The 20,681-nt window shown below is 40.1% G+C and overlaps 1 protein-coding gene across 1 annotated transcript in view; it reads right to left on the bottom strand.

Moving 5' to 3' along the window:
• The window catches only part of TMEM245 (transmembrane protein 245), a 1,232,464-nt gene that overhangs the window by 845,126 nt on the left and 366,657 nt on the right, over positions 1–20,681 (bottom strand). The window contains exon 7 of the mRNA XM_044065650.1: positions 7,246–7,269. Coding sequence (XP_043921585.1) covers positions 7,246–7,269 — 24 coding nt within the window. The remainder of the gene's footprint in view (positions 1–7,245; positions 7,270–20,681) is intronic.

The following is a 20,681-nucleotide window of genomic DNA, read 5'->3' as shown; positions in this document are numbered from 1 at the left end:
ATGAGTTAGCAGCAGGTTAAAAAAGTAGAAATAATAATCTAGGATTAGAGGCAACTTCACCACCAATAAAGATTGGCTACTGGTCTGGCATCATAAAGAAAATATTTTCCACTTATATAAATGAGATTTCCAAGCAGTTAAGTCTTCTAACTTCCTCTAAAGTTCCAAAACAGCCAGAAGCAAATCAAAATATTAATTCCAGGCTGAAAAATGAAGACCGTGACGGGTCTGGAAAAGTACAGTTGTGTACACTTACCATAAATGTAGATGTTCGAGTGTATTCCCTGTTGCAGTCATTACATTTGCGTTATCTGCTTGCAGGTAGCCCTCAGTCGGCCTGATTAACAAAGTCATGGGTCCTGCGTCGGTTACTGTCCTTTCTTCCATTATGTCAGGTCATCAGGGGTATAAAACATGCAGCCGACGCCATCACATCAGTTTTTCTTGCCCCAGATGTCAGGTGCCCCCCTAATGGGAAGCAATTAAATATAAAAGTTCAATGATAATACTTCCAACAAAAAAGCAAATACACCAATAGTAAAGGAAAGTAGAGGTATAGCCAAAAGAAGTTAGGGGGCTGGAGGGAGGGTAACCAGGACTGCATCAGTGAATACACTCGAACATCTACATTTATGGTAAGTGTACACAACTGTACCATGCTCTTCATGTTTCACTGTTGCAGTCATTATATTTGGGTAGATTCCCAAAGCTATGGTTGGGAGGAGGAATTCAGATAGCATTAGGACCAACTATAAGGCCCTGCAAGACTGCAGTGGCAAAGCCAGCTCTGGATTTAGAGAAAATTGGCAAATGATAATGCCTGGTGAAAGTATGTACAGAACTCAAGGTAGCAGCTTCTAGGATGTCCCTTCTAGGAACGCCTCTGAGAAAGGCTGTAGAGGTAGATGCAGCCCTGGTGGAGTGAAGTCTGATCCCCTGGGGGATAGGTTTTCCATGGTGCTTATAGCAGAAATGAATGCAATGGCCTATCCATTTAGAAGTGGTTTGCTTTGAAATAGCCTTCCCCTCTGCCCTTGCAGCAAATGCCACCAGCAGTTCAGATTTCCTTTAAGGTTTAGTCCAGTCCAAGTAGAATCTAAGTTGTCTGTGCACATCTAAGGAATGCAGTATCCGTTCCTCTTTGTTCTGTGGATTGGGAAAGAAGGTTGGCAAATGAATGGACTGATTAAGAGCCACACTGGATATCACCTTGGGCATGAAGAATGGATTGGTTCTGAGGGACACCCTGCCCGCATGAAAGATGATGAAAGGCTCCACTGCCATAAGGGCCTGTAATTCAGATACCCTTCTAGCTGAAGTGATTGCTAAAAGGAAAGCTGTTTTCCAAGAAAGAAATATTAAGTCTGCAGTAGCAGCTGGCTTGAAAGGAGGTAGAGTGAGTTTCTCCAAAACAAAGTTAAGGTCCCAGGCTAGGGTTGGAGCTCTCCTGGGTGGTCTCAAATTTTTGGCCCCTCTGAGGAACTGCTTGAGCAGTGGATAAGGGAAGAGGGGAGGTTCTGTGTTATAACGAGCTGAAACAGCTGAGGCGTGGATTTTAATTGAGGAAAAAGACAGGCCCTTGTGAAGCATCTCAGTTAAGTATTGTAAAATCTGAGGTAAATTGGGCGCTGCTGTGCTCATCCCTTGAGATTGGTTCCAGGCACAGAATCTTTTCCATTTTTCAGCATAAGACTTTCTAGTACTACGCCTCCTTGCCTCTAAAATGATATCCATCACAGGTTTACTGAGGGATGGTAAAGGAGAGATTATGCAATTAGCCAGGCTGCAAGGTTCAGTATTAGAAGCTGAGGGTGCAGAATCTGGTTCTCCTGCTGAGACAACACGGAAGGAGACTGAGGCAGGTGCCAAGGGGATAACCGTGACACACTGTGCAGGAGGGGGCACCAGTGTTGGCGCTGCCAGTCTGGAGCAATCAAAATCATCCTTGGTTTGTCCTGTTTGATTTTTAGTAGTACTTTGGAGAGCAGAGGCAGAGGGGGGAAGGCATAGACTGATAGGTTTTTCCAGCTGAAGGACAGAGCATCTGCTTTCCAGGCTTGTTTGTGGGGAGTCCTTGTGCAAAATTTGCCCAATTGGTAGTTCTGGGGAGAGGCAAACAGGTCTATATGTGGGCTACCCCATTTGCCTGTCAACATGTTGAAAATCTTTGTTTCCAGTTTCCACTCATGTGGGTCCATGATGTTTCTGCTTAGTCTGCCAGTGTATTTAATTTTCCTGGCAGGAACTGAGCTTGTAGGTGCACTTGGTAGCTCAAGGCTGTGTTCCACAATGCCATGGCTAGTCTCCAGAGGGGGTAAGAATGTGTACCCTCCTGCTTGTTTATGTACCACATAACAGTGGTGCTGTCCGTCTTTACCATTAGTTGCCCTGGAAGAATGTGGTCCTTGAAGCCTGTCAGAGCATTCTGTACAGCTAACATTTCTTTCTGATTGATATGCAGGTGCATTTGACTTGGGTTACCCATTTGTCCTGGGTAATGAGTGTCCTGAATGCACTTCCCTGCCAGGTGAGCCCCCCATGCATAGTCTGATGCATCTGTTGTTAGGGTTTGGCCAGCAGGGGGTGGTGTGAAAGGTAGTCCCTTGTTTTGGTGGCAGGCCTCTGCCCACCAAAGGAACTCTAGGCGTAGGCAAGGTATGACAGGAATCATTACTTCTAGATCCTGAGAATGTTGACACCATAGGCTTTTTAGATACCACTGTAGTTTCCTCATATGCAGTCTTGCATATGGAATTAGAAGAATGCAGGAGGCCATGAACCCCAAGGCTTGTAGTATTTGTCTTGCAGATAGTAGGGTTTTGTGGCCACCTGTTTGAAATAGGTTGTCAAATGAATTTGTTTCTCTGGCGTGAGGTAAGCCCTCTGGGAAGTTGTATACAAGCTTGCTCCCAGGAATATAATTTGTTGACAAGGTACCAGGTGTGATTTCTTTTCGTTTATGGTGTAGCCCAGACAAGTTAGAACCCTTTGTACAAAGGCCAGATTATTCAAAAGTATGCCCTGGCTTTCTGACTGAATTAAACAATCGTCCAGGTATGGGTATATTTGAATATTTCTTTGCCTGCAAAATGCAATAACTGGAGCTAGGCACTTTGTGTACACCCTGGGCGCAGTAGATAAGCCAAAGGGCAGTGCAGAGAACTGATAGTGCGTGTAGCCCGCTTTGAAGCTTAGGTATCTTCTGCAAGATTCCCTGATTGGGATGTGCAGGTATGCTTCTTTTAAATCTAGTGTTGCCAACCAGGCATCTTTACCTAGCTAGGAAGTAACTGGTGAAGAGTCAGCATCTTGAATTTTGGAATCTCCAAAAGGGTGTTTAGAGTAGAGAGGTCCAGGATAGGACACCATGAACTGTCTTTTCTGTGTACCAGGAAAAGTCTCAAGTAGAAACCCTGTCCTTTTTCCTCTTCTGGTACCAGTTGAATAGCCCCCATGCTTAAGAGAGAAAGTACTTGTTTTTGGGCCTCTGCCCACTGATTTGGGGGTAGGTCCAGCCACCCGCTTGATGTTGGCAACGTGTGGAAGTGAAATCTGTATCCCTGGGATACTACATTTAAAACCCATTTGTCCTGGGTAATGAGTTCCCAATTCTTTGCATGAGGAGCAATCTTTCCCCCCAACAGAGCAGTCAGTTGAGAAGTGCTTGGAAATCCTAAAAGGAAGTCATTGAGACAGTTTACCATAGGGGGAGTCATTACTTCCAGATTTGGAAGTGGAGGCCCCCCACTGCTTAGTCCTATGTGCCCCCTGGGACTGAAACCTGGGGGTTTTGCTGTGTCTGGGTTTGGCTTGAGAAGACCTGAAAGGGGCTGGAAAGGACCAATTCTTAGATGGCCAGTGCCTACTAAATCTAGGAGGCTGAACTTGTAAGAAATCCTTAACAATTTGCATGGATTTAGCTTTATCTTCCATCTTTTTAAGAACTTCCTCAGCCTTGTTGCCAAACAGGCGGTCCTGATTTAAGGGAGCATCCAACAATTTAGCTTTAACATGATCAGGCAAAGATTGCTCCTTAAGCCAAGCATGAATTCTGAGCACAGACCCAGTAACAGCAGCCCTGCAAGAGGCCTCTAATGAATCAAAACCACACTGTAGAGTATGTTTTCCAACTTGTTCAGCAGAATGCATTAAATCCTGTAATTCTTTATTTTCCACACAGTCAGGAATCAACATCATTTTCTGTTTAAGCAGTCCAATAACATGTTGCTGATACTTTAACATATGAAACTGGCAGTTTAAAGCCCTAATGGCCAAGGTTGCAGAAGTGTAAACCTTCTTATCCAATCTATCCAGCGCCCTGGAGTCTCTACCAGAAGGGCTAGGATTTTTAGCAGTAGAAGCCTTAATGCCCTTGGGCCCCTGTGAAATAGTCTCTGGATCTGCAATAGGATTTTTAAAAAGGAACTTGTGGGACTCAGGGATCCTGTAGTATCTGTCAGGTTTTCTGGGAGCAGGAGGCAAGGAATCAGGGGCCAAACTAGATTCCGAAAAAGCATCAACAATGTCTAGTATAGGAGGAATAGCTAAAGGCGAATAGCTAAAGGCCTATGCTGAGGTAGGAGAAGGAAATCCCTAAGCCCTCTTTTTTGAATCAGAAAAATCCTGGCTTTCCCAGTGGAAATGCTTCCTTACAGTATGTAAAGTTTCCCCAAAAGAAAAATCCTCAGGAGGGGAAGCAGAGGGAATGGAGTCCCCTGCATCAGAATCTTCATAAGTAGATAAGGGCAAATCCAGATCATCAGAAGAATCAGAAAAAACAGAATCCTGGTCAGAAGATTCATAATCAACTTCAGTCCTAGGCCTCTTAGAAGGGGGTAGCTACCTCTGATTAGAGTTATTAGATCTTCAACCATTCTTATCATTTGTTTTTTAGGCATAGAGGCCTGAGCATGTGGCCTGGGCATCGGTTTTTTAGGCATGGTTTGAGAATTAGGCCCAAGTAAAGAAGGAGGCGTCGGTTTAATATGCAATCCGTAGGCCTGAATACACCCTCAGAAGCCGGTGCCTGCACAGCGGCTCCAGACCCATGCAAGGTAGAGACATCTGCAAGTTCCATAGCTGAAGCATCTCATGGCATACTATACTCCGAATGGGTCTCAGTAGAGGCCTGCGAATCAGAAGTAGCGGGTATCAGGGGCTGCGAACGCACCTCACTGAGTAGCAGTGAAATGGCAACTGGCTTAGAAGAAGTATCGTCGGCAGTTTTGGACCTCAGCGGCCTGTCTCTGTCTTTATCTTTGTATTTTTTCGGAATCCCGGTAGTCGGACGGCTAACCAACGACATTTCTGGATAATTAAAACTGAGAACCGAAATATTTAGAGGCGAAAATATACCGACGACAGATAGTGCGCTGATTAAATAAAGCACAAAACCCGACAGCAAGGTACATCGTGGTCAGGGCCTAGGCAAAGAATACAGTACGAATGAAAATCTTTATGAGGTATTTGCTTTCCACAAGTAATGCAATTATTAACTTTTACTGACATCGGAAAGGAGCAAGAAAAAGTTTCCCCAACGGGGTACTTAGCTTTAGTCGAAGACTTTGATTCTGAAACTCAAAAACGAAAATTTCAGGAGTCGGCCGACCGGCACTTGCGAACTGCTTCTGCTTTGGTAACCACACGGCAAGAAAGACTGATGTAATGGCGTTGGCTGCATGTTTTATACCCCTGACGACCTGAAGTCATGGAAGAAGGGACAGCAACCGACGCAGCACCCAAGACTTTGTTAATCAGGCAGACTGTGGGCTACCTGCAAGCAGATAACCCAAATGTAATGACTGCAACAGTGAAACATGAAGACATGTACACTGTTTCTATGAAGATACAGATAAGATCTTCCTTGAAAGGAAAGCAAATGTATTAATTTGAGTTATTTATACAGGAGGCAAAATCATGGCGGTCTAGACATGAATAGAGTTGTTATTATTTCTCAAGTTCTTGCATTCAAGAATATCTGGAAGATCACTTGATGCAAATTATAACCAAGATCACATGAAAGAGACCCTTCTTTATGTACTAAGTGAAGTTTAAAATGAGAGGACAAAAGAAAGCTAAATTACAAAGTACTTGTGAAGTTGTCTAATGCAAACTTAAAAGACTGAGCAGTATTTTTGCTTAAAACAATTTTTAATCCTTTTCCACTAAGTCTCCCGCCATGATCAGCAATAAGAGGAGCTTGAAGGCAAGTCACTTCCGTACCATTCAAATACTGTGTCTGAACTACAGGCACACCTGTTAGATTGCAAGGTCATGTACAAGCAAAAGGAAACAAACAACTGAGGGATTGCTTAATGGTGACAGATGTAGTCCTTCAAGACTGGTAGTAATAAAAAGAATTCAAGAAGACATTTTTAGGAGCAGAACACACACATTAGTAAATATATGGTTCACCAATAACAAGAAAAATAAATGCATTTAACTAGCAACAAAGAACAGTTGACAGAGCAATGAGTTTGAGAGGACTACACACAAATGTACAAGTGTTTGAAGGACACGGATACTATTTTCTTAGGCTATCAAATGACAATAACCTTTATCACACTATAGTTTTTAGTCTGAGTACTGATTCTGGAATAACATTAATAAAAATGAATAAAAACGTTATCCACAAAGAAGTCAATGGTGATGGCAACAACTTTTAAAGCATTAACTGACTGCCACTCAGTTTTTGTATCTTCTAAAATTGTGCAGGACCTCACACACAAGGCAGATCATTAGTAATAAGGTGATCTACACAACCCATATATTCCACTTCAATTAAACAGTATCAACCTGGTCTATACCAGATGTATATAACCTATCTAAAACAAATTTGCATCAAGTTGATCAAAGGAAACTTGAGTACAGCTCATTGATGAGCTGTAAGAAAAAGTTGATCAACAGGTAAAATACAGTGCAAGTTGTACAATTAAACTTTGCACTTAAATCATTTCAGTTTAAGCAACATTTTCACAAATCTGTCAGCTTACTGTTAAGACTTTCAATAAAAAGTTCCATTCCATGTGTCATACTTTTTAATAAGACTTATTGGTACAATGATACCTCAAATGATTTACTGTTATTTGGCCTTCTGTAGCTTACATTCACCTTAGATGTGTAAAGAAAAACAAAACTACACCCATGATAAAATAGCATATTAACTGAAAGCATCGTTTATGGTTTAAAAGCAGTGATCATGCTAAAAACAAACACACAGACAAATTAATCTAAACTGCTAATTACCTGCTTGTTAAGCCAATGCCACAGCTTTGAGAAAGAAGACAAGAATACAGTGGGAATTACTGAAAACTCTATTACTGTAATGAAGAAGAAATGAAAGGCACACAACACAGAAAAAAAATTATAAACCAACACAAACTGGCATACAGAGAAAGGTGTTCTGATTTAATATACAGTCTAAACCACAGGGATAATAATCATGCGTAAATTAATTACAAGTGGAACTGAATGCTTCTGATTCACATGTTAGCAGACCTCTCAACTTCACAGAGCAAGAAATCTGGACAAAGCCATAAATAAAAGTGGGACAAAGGACCAAAAATAGGGACAATTTTTAAATATTGCTCTTACAAACTTACAAAGTTGATAAAATAATGTGTTTTGCATTAGCATGAATTTTATGAAGGACATGAAGTCTGAAACTCAAATGTCTGTCATTTACTAACTTCAGTCTTTAATGGTTTGCCACTAATTTGCCAGAAAACAAAAAATTTACGAAAATGGACCAAAAATATGAGGCAAAAATCTGGACACACTGCAAAAATCTGTACAGTTGAGAGGTATGCGTCAGATACAATTTCAGGGGGCTGCCCCAAAGCTTGTAAAACCACTTGCTCATGCAATCCCTTATGCTTGCTTCTGTCAGATGTATCTTCATACTCCAGAATGCAGATTATATAAAATAAGCAAAGATTAAACAAATTACTAAACTGTAAACAGAATCACTAACAACAGATGTACATGCATAAAAGTAAGAACTTGGACATTTGCTTCCCCTCCACTTTCCTGGATTACATACATACATTTCTTTTCACTGTGTAAGAGCTCAGTATGTAAAAACATAAAATGTTTCTTTCCTACCAGAAGTATGAGATCTGTAAATACATCCAACAATCTGGACAAATAATGTGCAACTTTCTCAAAAATATACTGAATGTTGAAACTTACTGAAATACCAGCAAAAACTTGTAACTTATGTACACTAACACAGAGATCTTTGCACTTTGCAGTAAGGGAGATAATCTGAGGTACTACAACCTTGGACATTATATATTTCTCTCCTGGCACAAACTCGCTCTCTCTCTCTCTCTGTTCTAAAGATTGCAATTCTGGTCCTTGGAATCATAAAGGAACACACCTCCCTCTCCTACAGTTTAACGCAATCTTTAGGTTGCTTTTCTCCGTACAATATGGTTCCAGTATCGTGTAGGTACTATAAACCTGTTTGTACTTTATAAAACTTTAATTTCCTTGCTTTGGAATCAAATGAAGGGAAAGCCCACCTACATTTTTTTTAAGCTTAGCTTCTCACATACTTTGCAGATTAATTTGTCTCTAATTTGCATTACATACAGACACAGAGAAATCTGTAGTTTACCCTGTGAGGTACTGCTGTCAATCCTAGACAGGCAATTAATCCTGCTGCTATAAAAGGAAAGCTGTGAGACTATTTTCCCCTGTCTGTACTGCAGAGGGGAAAACTTAACAGTAATGCAAAGCTACTTCCTATGAGGCCATGCCTTTCATAGCAAAACAAAGGAATTAGATCAGTTAAGGATTTAAAGGCAGTTAACTCTTCTGAAAAAATTACAAAAACAGAGTCAGAGTAATGAAATGCTAAGCTTTTTAATGCTGGTTATTTACACTTTAAGATGACTTAAATGTAGGACAGGATAAAACTTCCCAAATCAGGACTGCTCTGCAGAAGGAAAGACAGGTGTTGGCCTTATCATCTAGGTATACTGATACTATTTATAAAAAGGTCTTTTATGCTTTTTTGTGACATCCTTCCAGAGATGAATGTGTATCTGGTACACAAATCAATGGTCTGAGTCAGCCCTTACACATTGCATTCTATTCCCCTTATCAGTGGTAACTGTCGGCTGTACAGGATGTAGCAAGGCTCATTTACTGCAGTGAGAGATTTCAGACCTCAGGGTGAGACTGCGGGGGAAGGTCTGTCAATTCTTTTAGCACTATAAAAGAATCCCTTTACAAAGCCTGCTATTTAACTACTTTCTTTTGCTGGGAAGTAGCTAACAGCTATGCACAACATAAAACAAGCTCTGACAGACACACAAATGAGGCTCACTCAAAGAAATATAGAAGCAGTTCTGTTCCAGAAGGTGTGTTAGATGACAGTGCTTCACACTCCTGCCATTCTACCTTAATGGCATGAGAAATCACCACCACTTCCTTATGTTTAGCACAACTCATATAAACAGGAGTTCAATGTATTCTGGGAAGAAGGAATGAAGGCAAGAAAACAAGATCACACTACCCAGACAGGCCCCATCGACTGCCATTTTATGGAAAACACATTAAGATTGTAAAAGAAGCACCTGATGTGATTTGGGGCCATTAAAATAGCTAAGAAAACAGACACAATGAAAAAAACATGTTTTTTTGAGTTCTAAGGTGGCATTTTCCTTTAAGAGGAATCCAAGACCAAAACCTGGACCTACAGACAAAGAGATTTAGGAAGAGAAGAAGAGAGGGCCACAAGTTACAGAGTATGAAAGCTGAAAAAAAATACTGAAAGCAGTGCATTTTCTTTTTTAAAACGTCCTTTACCGGATTGATATCCTTACATAACATTTCATTCCCCTGTGTGACTATCAGGAAGGAATGGATTTTTTTAATTTGGAAACAGGTTTTCAAAATTACATCAGTCCTCAGGTCACAGACTGACTGTTTTCTGAATGAGGTAGGGATACAGAGTCTGAATAGACCATTGCTCAACAGCACCTCATATATTCAGAGATTAACAAGAAACTGTTGAAGAAGGATGATGGGTGCCTGTCACGGCGGTAACCCTAGGTACCCTTTAAAAGAACAGCAATGACAAACAAACTGAAAAGGTAGCCCTTACTGGCAAAGTTTGCAAAGAAGTTTCTTGACTCAGTTAAGAGGTGCCACCAAACCATGAAGCTACAATAGCATCAGCTGTCAACAAGAAAACTTATGGCCTGGGTGGAATTTTGGGAAGCTTATGGAGAAAGACTAGTGAGTACCCTCAAAGATGCTTGGACAAACTCTGTGATATCTCAGGAGGGGAAAAGAGTTCAAGTTGTGCTACGCAATGGCAAGGAAGTAAGGGCGCTGAGCTTTACTGCAAAGACAAATAAGAGGTAGCACGAACACTACACAGCAGTTCTTTAATGAAGCAGTACTTTTCTGTTAGAGAAGAAGTCTGAAACCTTAAACGGCTCACAAGGCATTACAGAAGTCGCCAAAATGTCAAGCTTGGATGACACTGGTCCAAAAATATTAAATATAACAGACAGTGTTAGACTGGCACAGCTAAAATGGCCACCTAATGTTGTATGGAAAGGCAAAAAACTATTTCTGGAATGGCAGACAATTGTTTTAGTCCCTAGTTTATAAATGTGAACCAAATGATGCGTTACAAACACAAAGGGAAAATACTCCTCAACCACTCCAGGAAAATATAGCAAAATGTTAAAAAGGAGACTCCTGACAACAGTCAGATTTTTGCTTTAGAATACGCAAGGTCTGTAAAGGTAATGGAACACTGCACAGTTCTTTAAACCTGCAAAGCTACTCAAGGGGTGGTAGCAATTTGCAAGTTCATCCCACAGTTGTTTTGGTGACTTATAGACAGCTTTTGTGTGTGTCCTAGCATGCATTGTGAAAGGTCCTGTAGAAGCAAGGAGAACTGACACCACTGCTGCCTGCAATCTAGTCTCTGCAGAAATACAGAGTGATTTATGCCAGCATCCTTGACATTATATACAATTTATATATGGTGGGTGCTCAACTCAGGCAGGAGTAAATCTTGTCACCACTCCACTTCAAGATTTTCAGGGGGAAACATCAATATACAGCTTAAGAAGTGAATCCATCCAGTTTGCGGAGCTAGACACGACATCCCTGTTGTTTACAGATAATGTTCTTTTGGCCACAGAGTTACACAGACTTTCAACATTCATTTGAGAAACTCCCTAATCAGCATGAAGACATCATGATGAAAATCAGTAACTATATCTCAGGATACAATTTGCTTAATGTGAAGAGTAGACTGCTGGCATCAGGTGGAGAGTGAAAACTCCCTTAGCAGAGGACCTCATGCTTCTAGGAGTTTTGCTGACAGGTGATGGTAAACAGTACATGAAATGGACAAGAACAGCATTGGAGCCGAGTTCCTGCACCTGCTGAATCTGTCTGCTGTGGTGAAACAAAAGCAGAGCTCTTGGACATAGAAAGTACAGTTGTGTAGGAATCTACCATAAATGTTAATGTCTGAGGATATTGACTGTTACAGTAGTGATAATTTCTGGGACTTCAGGTGCAGAAGTACTCATGTGTAGTATTGCTTCCAAAGCTTTTTACCCTTCCCTCCTCTAGTCTAGGTGGATGCTCTCCCACATGAACATCAAAACACCTGTGGTATAAGAGGATAGTCTGCCTGTGCTATCTTTCTTTTTTGTTCCCATAACCCAAAGGGATCTGGTAGAAACCAGAGCACTAGCTGTCTAGGTGACAAATTAGCCTAGAGGCGACAGACTAAACAACCCCCCCCCCCCCCAAGTTCCCTCTCCATCCACTATCAAAGCCAAAGGGAGAACTTTTATGGTTGGAATTGAAGAAAGATGGGAAATAGCAAGATTTGGTACCTACTCCAAAACTGGAATGATAGCATGCAAAAGCATATTTGAATATTTACAGTTGTGGGAATCTTTTACACGGGGTACAATGTCCACCATACGTTTCACTGCTGTAGTAGTGTTAACTTTTGCGAAGATTACAAAAGCTTATAGACCTGAGGGTATCTGGCCCTGGTAAGGTACAGGTTGCAATAGCTCTTGAAGGATGGCCATGACTCTGGAAGTACTGTCCATCTGGGTTAAAATAAAAAACAGACTATAGAAGTACAACCCAAAATTAGGTTAGTAATCTTCACCTACTGGGTACTGTGTAGCTCCCACAGCAAGGAAACCAACCCTTCATATCTAATTAGGGAAGGATTCAGTAACTAGAAAAGTTAAAGAAAAAAGTGGGCTTAAGTTAATTTAAAATGTACAGACGGGAGAAACAAAACTAGACTATGGGCATGTGCAAGGAGGGGAACTGGGGTGCTTCATGCAGTCCTGACTGACATCCATTAACCACTGCTCTGAGTATCTGGACAGGGAAGCAAAACGGCAGGCTATCTCCTGGCTCTCAATAAGTATGCAGAGAGACTAACAGACCTGTATGTTTTATAACAAAACATTTTTACAACTAAGAACTTATGCAGGACACTGCGGGGGGGGGGGGGGGAGACAAGTGGTGCAAGAAGGCAGTTCATCCCCAAGTAAAAGAGGGTCTTAGACCTTCAATTCTGCACAAAATCTGTTAGCCTTGTAGGTTTCCCCGACGACGTTAGCACAGTAACATATGGAGAGTTAAGTTGAATGAAAAAAAAAAAAGAGGAGGGGAGATTCAGATCATAAAACAGAAATACAACATTTCACAGTAACAGAAGAAGTACTGTTCATAGTTTCATCACTGAAAATGAAATACATCTTTCAAAACGAGTACAATCTGAATGGGCTTAATTTGAAGTGTAGAGTTGTGTAGAGATGCAACTCTTCACTAGGTAAACAATAAGTCAATAGAAGGCAAATGACTTGGATACACAAGACAAAACATAACAGCATTTATAAAAACAGTAGTATACATAGCTCTTTCCACCAGTGAAAGGTTAAGGATTTTTTCAGCAGAGAACAGTCATTACAGTTACCACTGATGAAATCTGCCAAGGGAGCCATCAAGAGTGAGGATATTTATAACTTTATCTATATGTTTATATTATATTGTTATTCCCTTATTCTTTGATCTTGAGGCCTTTGTAAAACTGTACATAGTTTATTAATGACTGTCATTTAAAAATCTTTTTTTTTCTTCTTGGTGAAAAATTTAATAAAAAAGTTTGAATAAAAATAAGAGCGAGGATATTACATATGCCAGTTTCCTGAGGAATTCCTGGTTGCAATCTGATTCTGCTGTTGTATGAAGTGAAACATACAGTCATTAACAGTTCTTTCTCTGAGACAAGCAACATCCCCTGTTCGGTGGTGATTAAAATGCTCGCAGAAACTAGACTTGCAGGGAAGGAGTTAGCTATGATTTGGGTAGATTCAGACAAAGTGCAAAAGTCTGGAAGTAGGCCAAGGTGAACTATTCAGCAGTCTGCATTCTCCCCTTAGGAAGGAGCCTGAAGCAGGCAGTCACATAGAAAGGGATAAATGTGAATGCTCTTGATTCTTCTGCAGCGTGCAATTACAAGAGACATGCATTCTGTAAATACTCTGGGTGCCGTAGATAAACCAAAGGGCAAGGAAATAAATTGATAATGAAACCAGCTACTTTGAATTTTAGAGACTGCCTGATATTTTTGGTTAGGTATGCATCTTTCAGATCAAGGTTGATCAGAAACTCCTGAGGAAAGAGGAGAGGAAGTAGAATATACAAGGTTAGCATTTTGAACTTAGGCACTTGTAGAATTTTTTTTTAGACTTAAAAATCTAAAATGGGCCTTCAATTGCAACCTTTTCTTGGTACTACAACAGTTTTGAATAGAATGCAATTCTTCTTAATAATTTGGCACCCCCCACCCTCGCCCTTTGGCTTAGAAGTTCTCGCAGTACAAGTTTAAGTGTCAATTTTCCCCTTAGTACTTGGAGATACCTGAGAATTTAGGATTTTCTTATGAATTCTAGCATGCATCCCTGTCTCAGGATACTTAGTACCAAGGTATCCTAAGTGATGTTCTCCCACTATTTCAGAGACAGACCCACACAGCAAGGGGCAGGTGAGGGAAATGCGGTTAAGGCTGGCATGGCATATGAGGGGGAGATGAGGGCAAACTATTTCAAGTTACAGATGTTCACCTGCGAAGTCTTGGCCTCAAGGTGTCTTAGGCTTCCTGTTTTCATCAGCCTGCCACTTTTTTTCTGAAGTGGCTTCTTTTATACCCCTTAGGCTGCTTTCCCGTTGTAGAGTCTCTGGTGAAAGGGCCAATTTTTTGAGGGATAATTGATATTGCATGTGGCAGGGAACTGAAATGGTTGCTTCACTGACTCTAGACAAACTTCCTGTTTTTCTCAAGCATTGTAAAAAAGAAGTGATGTACCTACCATAACGTTCCATGTTAGTTGTCCTTCATCTCACCTTCCTTCTGGCTGAATGGGTTCAGAGCCGATCACCGGCTCCGACTCAACCACTTTCTATAGCTCGAGAGCTCTTTACTGGCTCGAGGCTACCCCTTATCCCAGAATGCCCAGTGTCAGCTACCCAGATCTCATTTGAGATGGCTCACTCTAGACATAATCATAGAAGATAATCCAATATTATTAAACCTGGATATACAGTAAATTGTCATGGTTTGCTTGGGAAGCAACTAAAAACAAAACAAGTTAGCCAGTGAAACCATTGAAAAACTCCTCTCAATCCTCAAGGAAGGGGGAAGGAGAGAGGGACGCAAGAAAGAAGGTGAGACGAAGGATAACTAACATGGATCAAGCACTAGAAAATTTTGAACCAGGAACAAGTAAGGAAAAGACCATTCAGGTCCAAAGCCGAGAACATAGTCCAAGTGTACTGTTACGCTCCAAACACCAACTTTTTTTAAGCAGATAACCACAGTTGGTAAAGTGCAAAAGGATAAAGTATAGAAGCTCCCAAAAATAGCCTTGAAACATCCGAGTTCAAACAAGTCAACCGCTTTATTGCACCAACACCACAAACAAGCAAATATATCCACGAGCGCTTTTGCCCGGTCTTACCGGGCTTTTTCAAGTGTGACAATTTAAAAATCAGCACAGGTTTTTATAGCGCTAGTGCACTTCTCTAATTAGTTAATTACTAAAAACGTCACCAACCTTATGGTGAACGCCCAGCCAACTTTAACATGTACAAAAATATAAATAAATGTAAATAACTGCAGTGACAGCACGTAATAAATACATTGCTACCAATGTAGAAAATATATATATATACAGTAACGTACTAAAATCATGTTTTACAAAACATTGTTTAAAAGTCGATTAAAATCCATTTAAAAATTGAGCAATAGTTTACAACCCAACTAGTTCTTAGTGTTTAAATGCAACAACTGAAAACCTAATTTACTGAAACCAAAAACATCCTACTGAAGGTGCTAAATGATTGCTCTTTATTTTAAAAAATACTATTAAATGCTGAGGAAGAAAAAAAGGGGGGCTGTAAAAATCTGACATAACTGATGTAAAACCTACTTTTAGCATCTTACCTAAATCTAAGTAAAAGCCTGGTGTATGTAGGTGACTGATGTAGAATGATTACTGTTTAACCAGAAAATTGCAAAAAAACTACCCCATTTCATGTACATGAAATAATTAAATGTAAATTAAAGTACATTTCTTTTCTTTTTTAGTATGGGAACTAGGCTGGTGTTGTCATTCAGCCCTGGATACTTAGTCGCATTCAGTTTAAGCTGCCAGTTAAGTTCCCTAATGCCCAGTAGTGTTTCCCAGTCACCCCCCCCCCCCTCTGGTCCTGTTGTATTTTTTTCAATAACGAAGAACTTGATTGACATTTGTGGACAAATCAAAGAGTGCTTGTAAAAAGCTTTCGTTTCCTTGCTTTTACTAATGTCGTACAAGTGCTCATAAATCCTGCGCTTGAAAGCCCTGTCAGTTTTGCCAACATAAAAAGCTGGACAAGACTGACAAAGGCCAATGTACACCACGCCAGTGGTGTTGCAGGAAAAGTGACCCTTAGCATGCAAAGTTGTGTTCCTTGCCTTAATACGTATTTGATCCCCTTGCAAAACATACTGGCATTGATTGCATTTGCCACATTTAAAAGTCCCCATTTACCTAACTGATTTACCCCATGAAGATGACAATTCAGCAGTCAAAATTTTCTCAAATATCCCCTTAAGGTTGGTGCCTCTTTTTTTAACAAAACTAATCTTTGTGGGAACCAGTCCAGAGATCTCCTCTTGCATAGTGACCATAGGCCAAAGGTTCTTTATGGTACTCTCTATAATATGGGAATCTTGCGTGTAAGTGTAAACAAAATTTTTTCTAAAATTGGTGTCAGCTACTGCTTCTGTTTTAGAAATTTTAACTTGTGTGCCAAGCAAAGGAGGATATAACTCGTCTCTTTTTGATATAATTTCAGTCAATACAGATTGAAATAGGCTTACTGGGTAACCTCGTTCCAAAAATAATTTTCTAAGAAAGTCAACTTCCTCAAAGAATAGCTGGGTCGTACTGCACATTCTTGATGCTCTAATGAGCTGTCCCTTAATTATACCTTTTTTTTAGGTACGGGGCATGCCCACTTTCAAAGTGTAAGAAACTATTGGAATAAGTGTCCTTACGGTAAATGTGAGATACAAATCCAAATTCAGCAATATCCTTTTGTAATTTGACATCCAAGTAATGCAATTCACTGCTGCTTATTTCATAGGTAAAAGTTAGAAAATTAGTTGACCCATTTTAATAATCCATAAAACCCAAAAATTGTTGTTCAGAGCCTTCCCAAAAAATACAGATGTCATCTAAGAATCTTCTGTAATGTTTGATATACTGTTTCCAAGTTGTTGAATGGATATAAGCCATCTCCCATTTGTGTAACACTATATTGGCGTATGCCGTAGCGCAAGGTGCGCCCATCGCCACCCCACTTTTTTGCCTGAAGAATTCTCCGTTGCAAAAAATGAAATTGTTATGCAAGATAGTATCCATGAATTCAATGATAAGGTTGATCAAATTGTTGTTTAGTTTAGTTTCAGTGGCGACCATCTGGGTAAACCATTCCATACCTTGCGTGTGAGGAATACTCGGGAAAAGTTCCACTATATCTATAGTTATCATCAAAAAGTTTGCATTGTTCATATCCGTTGGTAAAGTGCTGAGGAATTCCCATGAGTCCTTACAAACATATGGGAGAGTAGCAGTGTATTCTTTCAAATGCTGATCCACAAATTTACTAAGAGGCTCTGTTATACCTCCAGCTCCTGCAACAATAGGGCGAAATTTTAAAGGATTTAATCCTTTGTGGATCATGGGTATACCAAAGTGGGGGTTCTTGGTTTAGGTACCCACAAATAACTGTGTAATTTTTCATCTATAGAGCCTTGCATCAAGTGGTCATATAAACAATATTTTATTTTATCAATTGAAATATTTAACTCATTTAAAGAAACAGGCTCATAGATGTTTTTATTCTGTACCATGTTATGCAAATAATTCTCATAATCATGCTGAAACATAAGTACGATACCTCCCCCTTTGTCGGGCTTCATTACCCTTATGTTGTGTTTCTTGATATCGTCCACAGTGTCCTGCAAACTTTGGGGGAAGTTACTTGATGCATTACCTTTATAACCACTTAAACTTTCCCTCCACATCCTTTCCACCATCTCTTCAAATATTTTCAGGGATGGATGTGTGGGTGGGTTAAAGGTACTACTTCTAACTAAAGAAGTGGCACAATCTAACTGTTTCTTGAAAAATATAGACAAATTAAGATTCCTAATAAAGGTCTTGAGTTCTATTAATAACTTGGGAAGATAACTGGGTTTAATCGGAACAAATTGTAAACCTTTAGTAAAAAGTTCAAAATAACTGTTAGAAATAATTAAGTCTGTGTAGTTAAATATATTGAAGTTATTCTTACTTATGACTTTACAACCAGCCTCTTCATCCTCCAAATTATAAGGAAAAGGTATACTTGCACCAAAATTGGTGTCATCTACTTGCGTCCCCTCCCCCAAGAACGCTGTTGATAAAAATTCGTTGTCCCCCCTGGTCTGCCCTGGGGGACTTGAAAACCCTGCTGGGGATTAGAACCCTCCCTCCGTGCAAGTCGCTCACTTCTTCTTGGTAAATCCTGATTAGTTTCGTGATTATGATTATTAAAATTGCTAAAATCATTAAGGTCATGTTGCTCTACCTCACTTCTTACCCCTCTAGTGGGAGCTGGGTACGCAAGTTCCTGTCTGTATTCATTGAGATCCCTGTCAAGTTTTTTAGCTTTCCTGTCTAACACCTTAAAACAATGCATATCAACCTCAGTAAAAGTATCATTGTATCTTTTCTTGTATCCAACAAACTTATCACTTTCAGTAATCTGTTCGTCTAATTTAGTTAAATCACTTAAAATGCAGTTGGCTTTACACATATAATCATTAACCATCAGTTGGAGCATTTCCAAACCAGTTCTGTTAAAAAGTTCAACAAGTCTAGTGTATAAATCCGAGCCCTGGTGCGCGTTATTCGGAAAACGAAAACAACGCAAACCTTTTGGTACTCGCTCAACCCTTATGCACTCCTCTAAATAATTTATCTCCATTTGGGCATTCTTGTAGGCATATAATTTGGTTTTAAAAATGTCAAATTTACTATCAAGTTGTTCAAAGTTAACGTCAACAGTACCTGCTTTTAACTGAGGTTCTTGCTCAGCCCATGCTTTGAAACTGAATTTGTGGCCCTTTTTAGTTGAAGATTGTTCATTAATATCCAACACACTGTTACTTCGTAGCAAAACAGCCGGCTTGTTCACCGCTCCCAAATCCTTTCCTGCAGATGCGCCCTTCGGCTCCTTCTGCCGCTCTCCTCGGTTCACCTTCTCAGTGTTCTGCTGCTGGTTGCAGGGAACAGTGGAGCCACTCGCTCCATTAGTTAATAGTAAAGACTGATTTAATTGCGTTAAAGTCAGTACCTGGTTAAATTCTCATCTAGTAACCGGTGCATCGTCTATCTCCTCTTGTAGTAAAAGAGGCGTGTTCTCAAAACCTGGAGCCAATAGGTCCTCTGCCATGTTACACCACCAATCAAGCACTAGAAAATTTTGAACCAGGAACAAGTAAGGAAAAGACCATTCAGGTCCAAAGCCGAGAACATAGTCCAAGTGTACTGTTATGCTCCAAACACCAACTTTTTTTAAGCAGATAACCACAGTTGGTAAAGTGCAAAAGGATAAAGTATAGAAGCTCCCAAAAATAGCCTTGAAACATCCGAGTTCAAACAAGTCAACCGCTTTATTGCACCAACACCACAAACAAGCAAATATATCCATGAGCGCTTTCGCCCGGTCTTACCGGGCTTTTTCAAGTGTGACAATTTAAAAATCAGCACAGGTTTTTATAGCGCTAGTGCGCTTCTCTAATTAGTTAATTACTAAAAACGTCACCAACCTTATGGTGAACGCCCAGCCAACTTTAACATGTACAAAAATATAAATAAATGTAAATAACTGCAGTGACAGCACGTAATAAATACATTGCTACCAATGTAGAAAATATATATATACAGTAACGTACTAAAATCATGTTTTACAAAACATTGTTTAAAAGTCGATTAAAATTCATTTAAAAATTGAGCAATAGTTTACAACCCAACTAGTTCTTAGTGTTTAAGAGATAGCTCACTCTAGACATAATCAAAGATGATAATCCAATATTATTAAACCTGGATATACAGTAAATTGTCATGGTTTGCTTGGGAAGCAACTAAAAACAAAACAAGTTAGCCAGTGAAACCATTGAAAAACTCCTCTCAATCCTCAAGGAAGGGGGAAGGACAGAGGGACGCAAGAAAGAAGGTGAGACGAAGGATAATTAACATGGAACATTATGGTAGGTACATAATTTATTTATGTTAAGTTGTCTAATCTCGCCTTCATTCTTGCTGGATGGGTCAGCGTCCCTAGCAACTCAATCCTAGGTGGCTCATTGGAACAGACTCTTCAGAACCAGGAACCAAAGGAAGCCCTGCCCCGGGAGACCACATCTACTTTGTAATGAGAAATAAATGTATGAGGATCTGCCCAAGTAGCTGCTGCACAAATTGAATCTATGGGCAATCTAGATAGAAAAGCTACCGAAGTAGCTACTGACCTGGTTGAATGACCTTTGGTTCTTGCTGGAAGATCTTTTTGTCGCAACTGGTAAGTATAGGCAATGGTGTCTGATAAGCATTTTGACAAGGTTACTTTAGAAAACTGGAAGGACTTGTTTGTTGTTAGCAAACGAAAGGAACAACTGATCTGATTTTCTTTAGTTTTATGGAGATAGAAACGTATGTCTATGCACATCTAATTGGTGTAATCTGTATTCTGCCTTGATGGAATGATTGGGGAAAAAACAGGAAGTTCAATGGATTGATTCAAATTGTGTTCTGAACAAACTTTAGGTAGAAAAGAGGGGTTGGTTCTCAGACAGACAAACTCTTTGTGAAAAACAGGTATGGAGGGTGAACACATAGGGCATGGAGTTCTGAAACATGTCTGGCAGAAGTAATAGCAACTAGCAAGAGAGTTTTCCATGAGAGAAATTTCAAACATGATGATGCTGCTGCTGGTTCAAAGGGTGGCAGTATCAAGGAGGCCAGAACCAAGTTGCGATCCCAAGGTGGAAGGGGCTCTTTCACTGGGATTCTAAG

The sequence above is a fragment of the Protopterus annectens genome, chromosome 3.part0 (genome assembly GCF_019279795.1).
Source record: "Protopterus annectens isolate FY-2018-M chromosome 3.part0, PAN1.0, whole genome shotgun sequence".
In the NCBI taxonomy this organism is placed as follows: Eukaryota; Metazoa; Chordata; order Ceratodontiformes; family Protopteridae; genus Protopterus; species Protopterus annectens.
Note: the sequence above shows the minus strand (reverse complement) of the source record. Positions and strands in the feature narration are given on the sequence as shown.